The sequence below is a fragment of the Aspergillus japonicus genome (assembly GCF_003184785.1).
Source record: "Aspergillus japonicus CBS 114.51 unplaced genomic scaffold BO86scaffold_26, whole genome shotgun sequence".
Lineage (NCBI taxonomy): Eukaryota > Fungi > Ascomycota > Eurotiomycetes > Eurotiales > Aspergillaceae > Aspergillus > Aspergillus japonicus.
Window position 1 is genome coordinate 88,898 of NW_020291663.1, and position 13,033 is coordinate 101,930.

Consider the following 13,033-nt stretch of genomic DNA (forward strand, 5'->3'; position numbering starts at 1 on the left):
AAGTAAGTCTTCCCTGTTATGACCTTATCCCCAAAATAGCAACTAGCCAGCTGCTCATCCACACACACCTCCATCACCACCACCACTGCACACCATTACCACTACTAACTACTACCACTAACTACTATCACTACCTCCTCACCCTCACACACACTCTTACCATCCCCTCCCCTCCTCTTCTCTCCCCTCCCTTCCCCTCCCCTTTCCTTTCCTTTCCTTCCCCCCTCCCACCCACACCCACCCCCTCTTCTTTTGTCGGTCAACCTCCTCTTTCACACCTCTCCTAAGTCATCCGACGACTGGCTAATCTTGCGACCTCTATAGAGTCGATCTCTGTTGGTCTCAACAGAAATAGGGTGGCCCTAGCGTTACCTTCATTCACCACCATCTATTCCCCCCCCCCCTGGCATCGTCATCGCCCTCATCATCTTGCAACTCCTTTCCCCCCCTCCCACCTCCCCCTTTCCCTGTCATTCTCCGGTCTGCGCAGCTCTCCACTTTTCTATACTAGCTTTCATCCCGACCTTCACATTCCTTGCGCTGAGATTGGAGGTTAATCGCCATTCCGGATCGGTGGAAAGGGCTTGGGCCATACAAGTGTTACATCAGCTTCCTCGGAGATATCGTACTGTTTCAGTCCACTCGACTGTCGGGCTGTAGAACCACGCTTCTACGGTTTTCAGCTATAGAGCCGGCTGCTTCAGACAGATAGCTCGCCCCCCTTTCCTCCCCTTCAATCTTCCACAGTACCCTATACATACCGATCTGGAAGGAGTCACAGGCTTATCAGCTTCACTTTGCTCGACGTGCGACTAAGCCACTTTGACCCGAGTAGCGGACACTAGGTTTGCCCCGTGCCCAAGCTCCTCGGGAGGCTAGTCCGGTTGCGCGACAGTCATCTGGCCCGCTCAGGTCTCATCCTATCACTGCCGCACTCGTTTTTCTTGCGTGCAGCTGCTGTGTCTTGCCCCCCTCCTCCAGTGATATTCGCAGATCATCTGCACGCGCATATTGGTTTCCGTCCTGCATAGTCCCTGCAGAGGTCTCCTCGCCTTGACATTGCAATATTGCGCTCCCAGTGGTCTGCCCCGTCTTTTACGCTCCCGCAATAGTAGCAGTATCGGCATTCGAGCTTGCCTCTTCCTTTCCGTTGTCGCAGCCCACCTTCCCTTCCACCTAGGCCAATTCACAGCTTAGTGGCGAAGCAAATCGTGACCATGGCCACGACTTCCTTCCGGGATTCCGTGAACTCATTGGGATGGTCTCGGAGAGATCCAGATCTACCGGCGCGTACCAACTCGTCAAATGCTCCTTTCCTATCACGGTTGCAATCTTGGAATCCATTTGGGCAAGGGGAGGGCTATCTGCAGCTGCCCACTCATGAAGCTCCAGGAGCTCCTCTGCCAGCCCCGACGCGACGGGAAGAAGAAGATAGTTTCTTTGCTTGTGAGTAGTCCTCCTAGCGCATGATCCGATTATTCCGACTTACTGCCCGTTTCCTTGATTTCCCGCACTGGCTGGTCCAGGTGACAGAGACTCAGTTCCTGCATCGCATCGGAGTTTCACCCAGGCTCTAGTAACGGGCGATACTAATGTCTTCTATTTGGATGTTCCATTCTGTTATATCCCCGTCATTTGAGTTTCGGCCAGGGCTAATCATGCATCCCGTTCTAGTAAGCCGATGGGACCGGATGCTCATTTTCATTGCGTGCAACCTGGGTGCTGCCGTCTGCTTCCTTATTTGCTTTTTCCTCTTTCCAGTCCTGTCGCTCAAACCCCGCAAATTTGCTATCTTGTAAGTTGCTTGTCCCTAATCCCGAATGATCTTCTGGAACCGCGACACATCTGGAGAATTTGAGGTGGTGGTGTGCTCTTCCTGCCCTTGGTGGAGAGCATGCACGACCAAGCCACATTCCAGCTTCCGTGCTACACTCTCTTGCAACTCAATACTTCATGCGCCAAAGGCCGGTGCGAATGAGAAACTGTGGCTAACCCAACCGGTTTCTGCTTGGAAATTAGATGGTCCGTCGGTTCTTTGCTATTCTTACTATCATGGGCGGTCCTCATGGGACCTATGGTCTATGCCAGACATTTGGTCTCGGGATCACGACTGCCATTCACGGCCGCCTATTTCGGTTCGATCGCCATGACCCTCTACTTTGCTATTGGGGTAAGTTTCCATACCTCTAAGCTTCGACTGTGGTGCCAAGATTCATCCCTGTTGCTCCCGTGTCGAGTATGCCTGCGCTATCAGCGCCAGCTGCTCAGCGATCTCAGTAGCTACTGCTGGGGGATCTTGCATGTCGCCTGGGGTTCACAGTGCATGATGCTCGAGGTCTCTTCCAACAAGGATTCATGACATCATGATGCGTTGAATTGCCGGGGCGTTCAAAGTGATATTCTACTGCACACCTCCAGCAGCGCTGCTTTCTCTTTGGGAATGCACGTGCACCTGCACGTGCAGGTGCAAAGACTCCAGATTGGGATGAGAATAACGGCTAACATGCTTTCACTGTCCCACAGCTTCATTCCACCTTGTTGACCCTGATCTCGTCGATCTTCCAGCTCGCCGCTCTGCTTTGGTATCTTGTCAGCTACTTCCCAATGGGTAGCACTGGTTTGCAATTCATGGGACGATTTGGCGCGCAGCGTGTCACGGCATGGATGACCAGCTGATGACCTTTGCCTCTTTCTGTATAGAGTAACGACGCGACGTTTCTCTTTTTGTGGTCTGCTATAAACACCTTATTGTATAATACCGCATCTTGGCACGAACATGAGCATGATGGGAGCATGGTTGCTCGACAAAAGGTGGAGTTTGCTGCTTGGTTCCTGGTGTTTCAATATCACGACTTCTAACCTCCTACCTTACCTACTTTCAACCGAACTACAATGTCTCGTATGACCAATCAATCCAACCTGTTAGATGACACAACAGTGAACTTCGAACCCAGCTCGTTCTCTGGATCTCTTTCTTATCTGTCAATCCATCTTCTCTTACCGCATCTTCTCCAGTTCCCTTCTTCTCCATCCTGCATGATTTCTCAGCAGATAGTACGACCCTTGTCCCTCCCCCGGCTGCTCTACCCTCCCATCCTCTCTTCCTTCTCCTCTATCCCTATCCAGACCCAACAAGGTCTTCCACCCCATACCCCACAGGGAGGGAGGGAAATCTGAAACCTCAAATTCTAAATCAAGTAACAGTCTCAACCGCACAAGTCATACAAGGATATTGCATGCATGTATGCGGTGCGTGTACGTGTGCGTGTACTGTACCTGTACGCGTGTGTATGTGTTTCCCTTTCCCTCCTCCTAAAAATCCCCGGCGCCTCGTTTGTCCAACCATCTTCCTATCTTTCTTTTCTTTCCTTTGGTTTTCGTGGCTGCCGCGACGCCTCCAACCATGTGTGAGTCGCTGTTCTACCCTGCCTTGTCCTGTCCAGTCCTGCCTGCCCTGTCCTCTTCACCAGAAACCTTGTCTCGCTAGGTTGGCGGCGACTTTGTGTTTAAAGTCTAGAATAAGAAGGAGATTTCTGGATGAATATTCATGTTACGCGAGATCGGGCTAGGTGATATGTGCATGTTTCTGGGGGGGGGCGCGATATCTGGCTTTGGGGATTGGGTTGGCGAGGGCGTGGGCGTGGGGTCTGGGTTTTCCTGGGAAGGGAAGGTAATTACTTAGTAGCTTGGAGAGGTGAGAGGAGAGGAAAAAGAAAGTTGCTCGTCTGCGCTGATGGGCTGGTAGGGGCAAGGGGAGAAGGTGTGGTTTGGTCTTGAGGTGTACTTAAAAGCTCGGGAAAGATTTCCAGGTGGATTGTTCGGTTTTCTTTTTGGGTCAATCAAGAGGATGGGGAGGTATATGTACAGTACATGGTCTGTGTACAGTCTATACTTGTGTGGCCTGGACTTTCGGTAGAGGTACCTCAGAGCAGATAGAGTTACGCCTAAGAGATAGAGATGCTCAGGATACATGCTGTGGAGAGTGAGGTACCGTTCCTTTGAGGTTTGGTCTGCTCAATTTTCTTTGGGATTAATGCAATGCATTACAGCATCTCATGGTCTTCTGGATAGCTGATACTATGGGGTATGCTCAGGACATGGTATGCTTAGGATAGATAAGCCGAGACATCTAGATCTGCGCTCTAATCACTGCAATACATCTACTAGCATTTTCGCTTTCATCGGCGCGCTACCATCCCGGGCGTTTCTCTTCCCCTCTTTGGACTGGAATGGCAAGTCGAGAATCTCCATGTATCTCTTCAGGCCTCGATGTACTAGCCCATGTCGACCAGCAATGCCACGCCTTTGAATTCCCCTACTTCCCCCGGCTCATCACCATCCCTACCGAGCCATGAACGACCTTGACGCCTGGAATCTCCGCTTCCCAAATGCCGGTCTCGCCGCCAGAGCCATCTTCATGCCACCGCTTGAGCAGGTCGTTGCTCTCCACCGGCTTGACCTCCTGGGAGACAGTGCCGACAGTGATGTGGGGGGTCTCGTTGGCGCACGGCCAGTCGCCCTGGCTCCCGTCTTCCGGGGGCAGGATGCGCGCGACGAAGGCCATGAGGCGGTTGTCCCAGATGAGACGCTCAAGACGCACGCGGGCCGGAGCGAGGATGGGGGTGATGGAGGGATCGGATTCGGGCTTGCTCTTCATCTTCTCGACGTAGTGGCGGGTGTACCCATCCCAGATGTCGGGGCTGTCTCTCTTCGAGGCACGATGGATCAACGTGACGTGGAAGGCAGGCTGGATGCGGCGCGATCTCGCGAGCTGATGGTAGATGCGGGCTCGCTCGGGGTCGGTGGAAGGCGGGAATAGCGACTGCAGGACGTTCGTGATCTCGGCTGCCGGCAGGCTGATGCAGAAGTACTCGAGCTTCTTGGCCAGATCCTCGGCAGTCGGAGCGACCGTGTTATCGGGGGTACTGGTGCTTGTTTTGTTGTTACTCTTGTTCTTTTGTTTCTGGACCTGTTTGGCTGAGCTATAACCCTGGCTGAGGTCGAGCTCTACCTGATAGTCGTTCATCGCCCAGTTGATGGCGTCGTCGAGCTGCTGTGCGGTGGGAACCTCCTTCACCAGTTTAGGGTAGGACGAGTGTAGGGCTTTCACGACTGTCTCGAGGTTCTCCCGCGAAGAAGCTGCGACATCCAGATCAATAACCTCGTCGAAGTCGGAATCTGGGATACGGTCTGTATTGACGCCCTCGAAGCGAGTAAGGAATCCTTCCATGATCCCGATAATCTCTTCTGTGTTCTTGGTGCCTGCGCGGATCGTCTGGTGGTTGTCGCCACGAGTTAGTACCCGCTGTCTCGTAACCTCCCGAATACCAGGAAGCAACTCCTGCTTGGGGTCGTGGACGTAGTGAAGAGCCACGAATCGAGCCCTAGGAACCCCGGCGGAAACATCCTGTATGAGCTGCTCGCGTTCGCGCTTCTGGTGATTGTTCCGGTCCGCAACCACCACGGGATGGATGGCAAGCAGTTTGTTTATATCCATGGCGAACTTCTTTGGTTTGTTCTTCTGCTTGGGGATATTGTCGTTCTGCACTTGGCCCCAGTTGAACAATTTGACCAGGGCAAGACCCACGGTGGTCTTTCCGCACCCCAAGGAAGCTACAGGGACCAAGACAACATCTCTTACGACTTCCTCCTTTGAGTCTTCGGCTTCCATTTGGATGATTTCCGAACCGTTCAGCCCGTGCTCCTGAAGAAAGCCTTCTCGCATAGCAATGATCCCGTGATTCTTGTTATACTGCTCTCCTAAGTGCGGGTTCTGTGCAAGCTGTCTGCGAGCATACTGCAGATACAGTTCCGTGATCTTCTTGTGCTTCTTGATATTGGGATATTTGCCGGCAATGATCGCTTTGGTGCACTCGCGCCACTGTCTGTACATCAAGTAAGGTTCTTCGAACTTGTACTTGAAAAACCAATCATGGTAGGGAGGACGGCCACCTTCACCCATCTGGCAGCGAATCACAAACCCTTCGGTCTCGCGACCATCCCATGTTCCGGTCTCTGCACACTCCTCCAGGAACTTCTTCACCTGGTCGAGGTCCTCGTACACAACGAAGTTAGCCTTTTTGAAGCCCCACGAGTCGGCGAAGGCGTGGACTTCTGCGCTGGAGCACGTAGCGAACTTCGGAACGTTGAAGTTGAGACCGTGTAAGTAGATTCCTGAGACCGTCTCGTCGTATGCAAGGACATGCTCTTCGAAGGTGTCGTCACAGAGCTCGCCTACTGCCGTCACATTGAGTCTGCGCAATTCTCGCGCCAAGTCCTTGACAGATTTTCCGACGGATTTCACATGCCTCTCAACCCACCGTTCACCGGCCTGGGCGTGGCTCACTTCCGCATCATTTCGAACCCCCGTCGAGTGCTTGCTGCAGACCAGAAGAGTTCCGTCTTCGAGCCCAGAGATGAAGATAATGCACCCATTCTCTTTCACGCTAAGCTCGTACGGCCCTCGTGTGTTCATTTCAATGTTCCTCCACTTTGTCGCGTTGACCTCCTCGATGTTGAAGAATTTATCATATCCCCGGACCGCGATTTCATGTGTCCCGTCCTTCCTTTGGGTGGTGAAAAGACCTCGAGCGTAGGTGGGAAGATCGTGACGTCGGTAATCCCAGTCCATGAACTTCCAAGAGTTCACTCTGATGCCGTCGGTCTTGTCCACATCGAACGTCGACTTCTTGCAGGTGAAGGTCCTCTTGCTCTCAGCTTTGCCTCTCTTTCTCGCCTCTTCCAGGCTCTCCACAAGCTGAGCTACTTCCTGCTCGTCCTGCCGGACCGGTGTGATGTTCTCGTAGGGCATGGTCGTAAATCGGTGCTTCGTGGTAACTTGGGCCGCGGGTGTAAGGCACCAGGGGTGCTGAAGGCGCGCGTGAAGGAGCTCAGGCCGACGGCTTCGAAGGAAGGGAGGGGCAGCTGACTTGTGTCGCCTGGGCCAGGAAGCAATTGCTCTTGAAATTAATCTCGCTGGCCTCATCAAACAGAGGGATTTTATCGGAGGTGCAGTGCTCAGCGAATCATCACAAGCAGACAGTGACGAGGGTCAGCCTTGTCGGAAATTGGAGTTGCTTATCGGCTTTGTTCGTATGCGGGGCAGAGCTACTCCACCGGTGTACAGTACCTTTTTTTACTGCACCATCCATCCGCTTACCCGATTCGGTTGCCGCCGCTTTTGTCAAGGCGATCCTGGAGTCTATGGTGGGATGGATAGTTCTTCCTTTCCCTCACCACCTGTTCTCCTTTTGATGTTATCACCTTCAAGCAAGGCATTCAGTTAATTTCAGCGGAAATCAAGAGTTCCTGATCATCCTTCATCAAGACGAATGAAAAGCTGTTCAGTACCAACGTCAAAATGGCTAAGAACCTTGATTCCTGGCAGCGTAACATGGTATTTCACATGACACGCAGCAAGAAAGTGCTGAGAACATCACAAATAGAAAGAAAAGATTGTTCGACAACGCAAGATCCTCCCTCCCCCCAGTCCATGTCGGCCAGCCGGGGAGCATAACTCATGTGATGCTCGATACTCTCCCTTATCACCTAACCGAAAGACCCACCCTATACTTTGATGAGATGGCCGTGGACCTATGGGATGAATTTGGTGTGCTGCCTTCGCATCCAGTATCAAACGTGCCCTTGCCAGTGCCGATTGGACGAGGGAAAAAGCCCAGCAAAAGCGAAGGACCAGAATCCTGAATTACGGGATTTTTACCAGCATAAAACTGTCTCAGTTCCGTTCCTACCATGTGATTTTCGTTGACGAATCGGGTGTGATAGGCGTGTGGGATCTCGACGGAGCGGTTGGTCTCCTCCGGGGGCGACACCAGTTCAAGTATCCTAGTTCCGTTGGGGGGTACGCTGCCAGATACTACAGGCATCTACGCAAGACGGTGTCTTAATTGATGCTATGTTATTCGAATCCTTTACCAATGCAGCATTGTGGGAGATGACCAGACTCGAAATCAATACGTAGTATGGACAATGCGTCATTCCGTCGTTCCGACCAAGTCAAGCAGTTGTGCGCCGATGCTGGGTTCAGGCCCTTCTACCTGCCGCCATATTCACCGGACTTCATTCCTATCGAAGAGTTCTTTGCCGGACTGAAGTGTTTTATAAAGAAAGCTTGGCCAACGTCCAGAACGAGTTTCAAGGGGAGGATTTCATGTTCTTCTTCTTCCACGATGCCTTCACGGAGTTTTCGCAAGGAGAGTGCTGAAGGCCATTTTCGACATATGGGTTTAACAGTGGAAAGACAGCCATGAATTGCACTTTATCAAATTCATGTATGCATGTGATATTTTACCGTGCTAAACCATTTTTCGGGGGGCCTCACTCAATAAAAACGCGTGTTTGGGGGTAGGCCCTGTAAATTTTCTGGATATTGTGGCAGTTAGTATCTGGTCTTATTGCAAGGAGATAAACACGAACCATTAGCTTCCAGAAACTCTCGACAAGCTCGACTTCATACTCACAGTATGCTTTCTCAAGAATGTCCATATCTTGAAATGTCATGGCAACATCAAAATCAATCCATACGATTCTACTGCCGGACACAACAAGCAAATTCTTTGGATAGATGTCGTGGTGAGGGATGAGTGCTTTGTGAATCTGTTTGATCCCATCAACCGCATAGCGAAACAGATCATCAGAATAATTCACGCAATTGAGCCTTTCGGCTGCCGGTAAGTACTCGAGTATAATCGCCCTCGGTAGAAATTCATCCTTCTTGAAGTAATTCAGCTGTTGGTTGAAATCGGACGGATCGATGCGATCAATGAAGCCGTGAAAGAACGGAACAAAACCAACTGTCACACACGCCGAATTTGAGAAGATAACGATACGCATTCGGCTCGCAACGGAACCGATTCAGGTCTCGACCTCTTCTGCTATACCCTGGATCACCATTATCATGGAACTGATGTGTCAGTGTTGTCCTAGAATGGCAAAGAACCTTGACTGACCAGCTTCATAAAGCCTGTCTTCCCGCAAACTCGTACTTCGAGTACAGTCGAAGCTTCCGATCGGCTGATCTCGCGCTGAATGACAATATCGTGGGGATCCAGATCAAGCAAGCAATCGCCCTGCGGTCCCATGGCTGTTATATGTGCCACATGGGATCAGGGTTTGTGGGTAAACTGAGTTCGGTTTCGGGCAGGATAGCTGGCACCAAGAACGCGCCTCTTCTAAGTTACATAAAACTTCTAGACACATGTGATAATGCTGATTTAAACACTTCAAGCACCCCGCATTCCGGAACCTCAACCATGGTATGACCCACCCTTACGGAGTACTTCGACGGCTTTGCGTTTCCATGGCATTAGACTAACTGAAAATGAATACTCAAATCACTTCTGCACTATCTCTCCATTGCTCTCCCAATCATACCAAAACAAGGGACCAGTCCTGGACCCAACACCACAAATCCCAAGCATGATGCAGACGACATTACTCAAATCGCCCCGTGGCCGGAATTCGGCTACCCAGTTATCATTCAATGATACGGAGAACTATTGAATTCCACACGGATTCGTCCTGGCCCAGTTACCTCACCCCCTACCCCACTGAGAGATGAACACACATTTCATCTTCGTTTCTCGGATCTCGTTATGAGCCGGTTGAGACGCGGCCTTCGAGCTGGATTTGACCAACTCGCGCCGAAGCTCCAAATACGGCAGCTTTCTGTCATAACAATTGACGGGGGAGGATCTGCACGGATCATCAATCAGTTCCGGCCGGACGCAGCGTTTATTGTCGTTGGTGCAAGTCTCACCACAGGCGCCAATCGAGCGCCTGGGGACTGGAAGGTCTCCTGGAAGTGGAGATCTTCAATGGTTTCTCACAAGACCTGCCGGATCAGCGAGAATATAGGCAGGTTTTGGCTCAAGTGAATTTCTATATGGAACAGCACAACACCCGGCGCGGGTTTCTCCTCTCGGACGACGAGCTTGTCGCAATGAATAGACTGGATGACAATAGTCGTTTAGCCGTCGCTACATCCATTCCATGGTCAAGTGGAGGTGTTGGGAGGCTTTCAGTCTTGCTAGGACTGTGGTACCTTGGCATGCTAGCGGCCGAGAACAATAGTTGGTCTCTGCACTAGGCTTATATTTCTTTTCGTGCACAGAGTTTCCTAATCCGCTCTGATAGCTATCTATGTAGCTATTCAAAGATCACTTGAAGCGTGCAGCACGATTCATCACTCTAACAACCACAGGAATTTCCAGAAAACACGGTTTTCGGACATCGGTGTCATCACTTATACTCTTTGATTGTTTCAGCAATCCTGATATGAGGCCAGACTAAGCCAAGATTGGTATGTAAGCGAAATATATTCGACCGATATAGGTATAATAAATCGCAGTCTGCTACACGAGTAAGATTCTGCAAACAAAGAATATTCTCCAAGGTCCTGCATGCCATCAAAGTTCTAGACTGACATTTCTCAGACCTCCAGTTCAACTCGTGCTGCAGCACTGTAATTGATGCCTCTCTTTTCAACAACGGTATTCAGAATGATTTGCTAAATGCCAGCTCAGGTTGTGACTGAGTTAGACAGACCAAAGGTTACGTTTTCGATTTTCAGCCACAATATCTTGGTGATGATGTTAGGGCTATCTGGGCATTGGGTGTAGTGTATCATCCGAGCTTTGTATAGTTCATTTATAACGGTTACTCAGAGGAGTCAGAATCTAGTACTCCTATCTGAGTTGTAGCCCGCGTCGGCTGTGGTTTCTTTTGCAAGCCGATTAACGACAGCTTTGTGGCTGTCGACCTTTACTCATGAATTTTTTTATCTTGAGCTTGTTCATTAAATTTGTATTGCGCAGTGAGAAAAACACATTATCCTTTCTCTTCATGATTTTTCGAACGAAAGCTGCAGAAAACCTCCCAAGCTTTACCGCCGTGACGATGAATGGTATTCAACAGTCTCTAAGTATCCGACTAATGTCGCACGCTACTTGATCCTTAATCAGAATATGAATATATTTGAATAGTAGAATATTTCTTGCCTTGCCAAAGCTCTTCCACAACGCGAGCCTATGATTCCAAGCTTTGAATTTATCTTTCGCACACTCTGCGAGAGAAGCAATATTGTGTTTATCAACAACTATATACACCTTTATGTCCAGCAGAGTATGATTTTGTTTTGAAAGGGTCTTTAAAGGTTGGTATTGTGTCTGTGTAGCTTTGTCTATATAGAGTTGGACCATCATCATATTGATTGCCTTGGGGTTGTCGTCAGGTAGACTGATTCTTCCGGTCACAACTTTCTGAATATTATCAGCTATTATCAATATAGCTCTCTATGTTCTTCTTACAAGGAAGTCTGGGCGTTATGTTGCGACCAGGACGTCAGACCGAGCACTTATAATCGCCCGATGTACTCAATGATTATGATTGACATAAGAGATAATTATATCCGAATACTTACTTGAAGCTATGACTTGTTATAAGAGTGAGCGATACAATCCACACGGCCATTTCCTCAATTCCCAGGTGCCTAGGGCAATCCAGTATTCTTTTTCCGAACCTGAATGCTGCAACACTGAGGCAAACCCCGACACTGGGATGTAAGCAGGACTTGGTATCCGAGCCTGTGTAGGGTTACTGAAGACATTAACTGTCCGGATTTTGAGTATGCTCTTTTTTTCCCGCTCGCCGCCACCTCCGACCGACCCCTCCTCTTGCGTTAGTCTAACTGATTCAAAATCTCCCCACCCCCAGTTACAACTTTCCCTACCTCAATCTATTCACCTAGTGACTCAAGGTTTGTTTATTCTCACTGAAATAACCAAATCTGACCTCACTGACTCAAACGATAATTGTCTAGCCGCCACGATGAGTCAACCCAACCCCTACATTCTGGCGGCTGAAAACCCCTCCGCTCTTCTAACGCTTTTGCGCTCGAATCCATCCATCGCGTCCGGTCAAGATGAGCACGGCTACTCACTACTTCATGCTGCCGCCTCCTACGGTCACATCGATCTTCTGCGCGCCCTGGTGAAAGAGTTCAACGTGGACGTCAATCTTCTTGACGAAGATGGCGAGACGTGTCTGTTCGTGACGGAGAGCGTCGAGATCGCAAAGTGCCTGGTTGAGGAACTCGGTGTCGACTACAACAAGAGGAACGATGAGGGCTTGGCTGCGTATGAGACTATTGAGAACGATGACTCGTTCCCTGAAGTTGCAGCTTATCTGCGGCAAGTCGCAGGTGTCCCAGCCCCCGCCCCTGCAGATTCTTCGGCGGATGCCGCCTTGAATCAACCTCCTCCTCTGCCTGCGAACCTGCAGCTGAACCTGGGCACGGTGTCGGAGCAAGAGGCCAACGCGGGAATCGAGCAGGTGGACCCCGAGTTCAAACGTCGGATTGATGAGCTGGCCGCGCGGGAAGACTTCCACAGTGAAGCCACGCAGGCCCAGTTGCGGGAGCTGGTTATGGATGCAATCCGAGGCTCTAGTATCGAGACTGACGAGCGGGGTGTGCGTCGGAGAACGGATTGAGAAGCTGCGGGCTTCACTTCAAGGACCATTTTGGCTTGCCAAACAACTTCCGCTTCTCTCATCTGAGTCGTCATGGGCGCGTTGGTCTGTTTTGGCCAGCCTGCGAGGCATCTAGCGATCTCGAACTACCATTGAGTCTCAACCATTCTCGCCGCTCCAAAGGGTAACAGCGCAGCGCTATCTCGAGCATTTCAACTTGGACGTATATCTACTCCAAGTCTTGAAAGGGACAGCCAATTTGCGTCAACCACAAGGTTCCGCTCGGGCTTTGATGAGATGCGCTTATATCGGGCAACCATATCTTGTTGAGTTCTGGCAGCTACGAAGACTATATACTACATGCACATTGAAAAATGCTGTGTCTCAACTAGCAAAATTAATGCAAACTCTCTACATGCACTCTTTGTAAAGACTCTCTTCCCCATCGGCAAGTGATCAACAAGGGCTCTTTCCTAAATCGCCACGATGGTTGAATCTCCAGTGGCATATGACTTAGACTGGAGATATGTCATCTCACGTGATC

At 50.4% G+C, this 13,033-nt stretch overlaps 5 protein-coding genes across 5 annotated transcripts; 3 read left to right on the forward strand and 2 right to left on the reverse strand.

The window, feature by feature from the left end:
- Nucleotides 1-1,217: 1,217 nt before the first annotated feature.
- On the forward strand, nt 1,218-2,676 carry BO86DRAFT_313876 (putative Golgi traffic protein SFT2; the record flags this gene model as incomplete). The annotated part of the gene is made up of 4 exons (XM_025668025.1): nt 1,218-1,446; nt 1,675-1,795; nt 2,020-2,170; nt 2,524-2,676. 4 exons carry the CDS (start codon nt 1,218-1,220, stop codon nt 2,674-2,676), a joined length of 654 nt encoding a protein of 217 aa, XP_025527351.1.
- A 1,384-nt stretch (nt 2,677-4,060) lies between these two features.
- BO86DRAFT_389449 (tRNA ligase) lies at nt 4,061-7,253 on the reverse strand. The gene has a single exon (XM_025672134.1). The coding sequence runs from the start codon at nt 6,809-6,811 to the stop codon at nt 4,316-4,318; it is 2,496 nt and encodes an 831-aa protein (XP_025527352.1). The 5' UTR covers nt 6,812-7,253; the 3' UTR covers nt 4,061-4,315.
- An 858-nt stretch (nt 7,254-8,111) lies between these two features.
- Nucleotides 8,112-9,186, reverse strand: BO86DRAFT_97782 (uncharacterized protein). Its single transcript, XM_025677843.1, has 2 exons — nt 8,970-9,186; nt 8,112-8,901 (listed from the first exon to the last, which is right to left on the reverse strand). The coding sequence occupies exon 2, from the start codon at nt 8,851-8,853 to the stop codon at nt 8,338-8,340; it is 516 nt and encodes a 171-aa protein (XP_025527353.1). The 5' UTR covers nt 8,854-8,901; nt 8,970-9,186; the 3' UTR covers nt 8,112-8,337.
- Nucleotides 9,187-9,265: 79 nt separating this feature from the next.
- Nucleotides 9,266-9,972, forward strand: BO86DRAFT_389452 (uncharacterized protein). Its single transcript, XM_025672135.1, has one exon. It carries the CDS (start codon nt 9,615-9,617, stop codon nt 9,894-9,896), a length of 282 nt encoding a protein of 93 aa, XP_025527354.1. The 5' UTR covers nt 9,266-9,614; the 3' UTR covers nt 9,897-9,972.
- A 1,731-nt stretch (nt 9,973-11,703) lies between these two features.
- On the forward strand, nt 11,704-12,909 carry BO86DRAFT_389453 (ankyrin repeat protein). The gene has a single exon (XM_025672136.1). It carries the CDS (start codon nt 11,848-11,850, stop codon nt 12,508-12,510), a length of 663 nt encoding a protein of 220 aa, XP_025527355.1. The 5' UTR covers nt 11,704-11,847; the 3' UTR covers nt 12,511-12,909.
- The last annotated feature ends 124 nt before the right edge of the window (nt 12,910-13,033 follow it).

Bases quoted from the DNA above. Each gene is read 5' to 3' on its own strand.
- BO86DRAFT_389449 (XM_025672134.1), bottom strand. From the start codon at position 6,811: ATGCCCTACGAGAACATCACACCGGTCCGGCAGGACGAGCAGGAAGTA.
- BO86DRAFT_389453 (XM_025672136.1), top strand. From the start codon at position 11,848: ATGAGTCAACCCAACCCCTACATTCTGGCGGCTGAAAACCCCTCCGCT.
- BO86DRAFT_389452 (XM_025672135.1), top strand. From the start codon at position 9,615: ATGAGCCGGTTGAGACGCGGCCTTCGAGCTGGATTTGACCAACTCGCG.
- BO86DRAFT_97782 (XM_025677843.1), bottom strand. From the start codon at position 8,853: ATGCGTATCGTTATCTTCTCAAATTCGGCGTGTGTGACAGTTGGTTTT.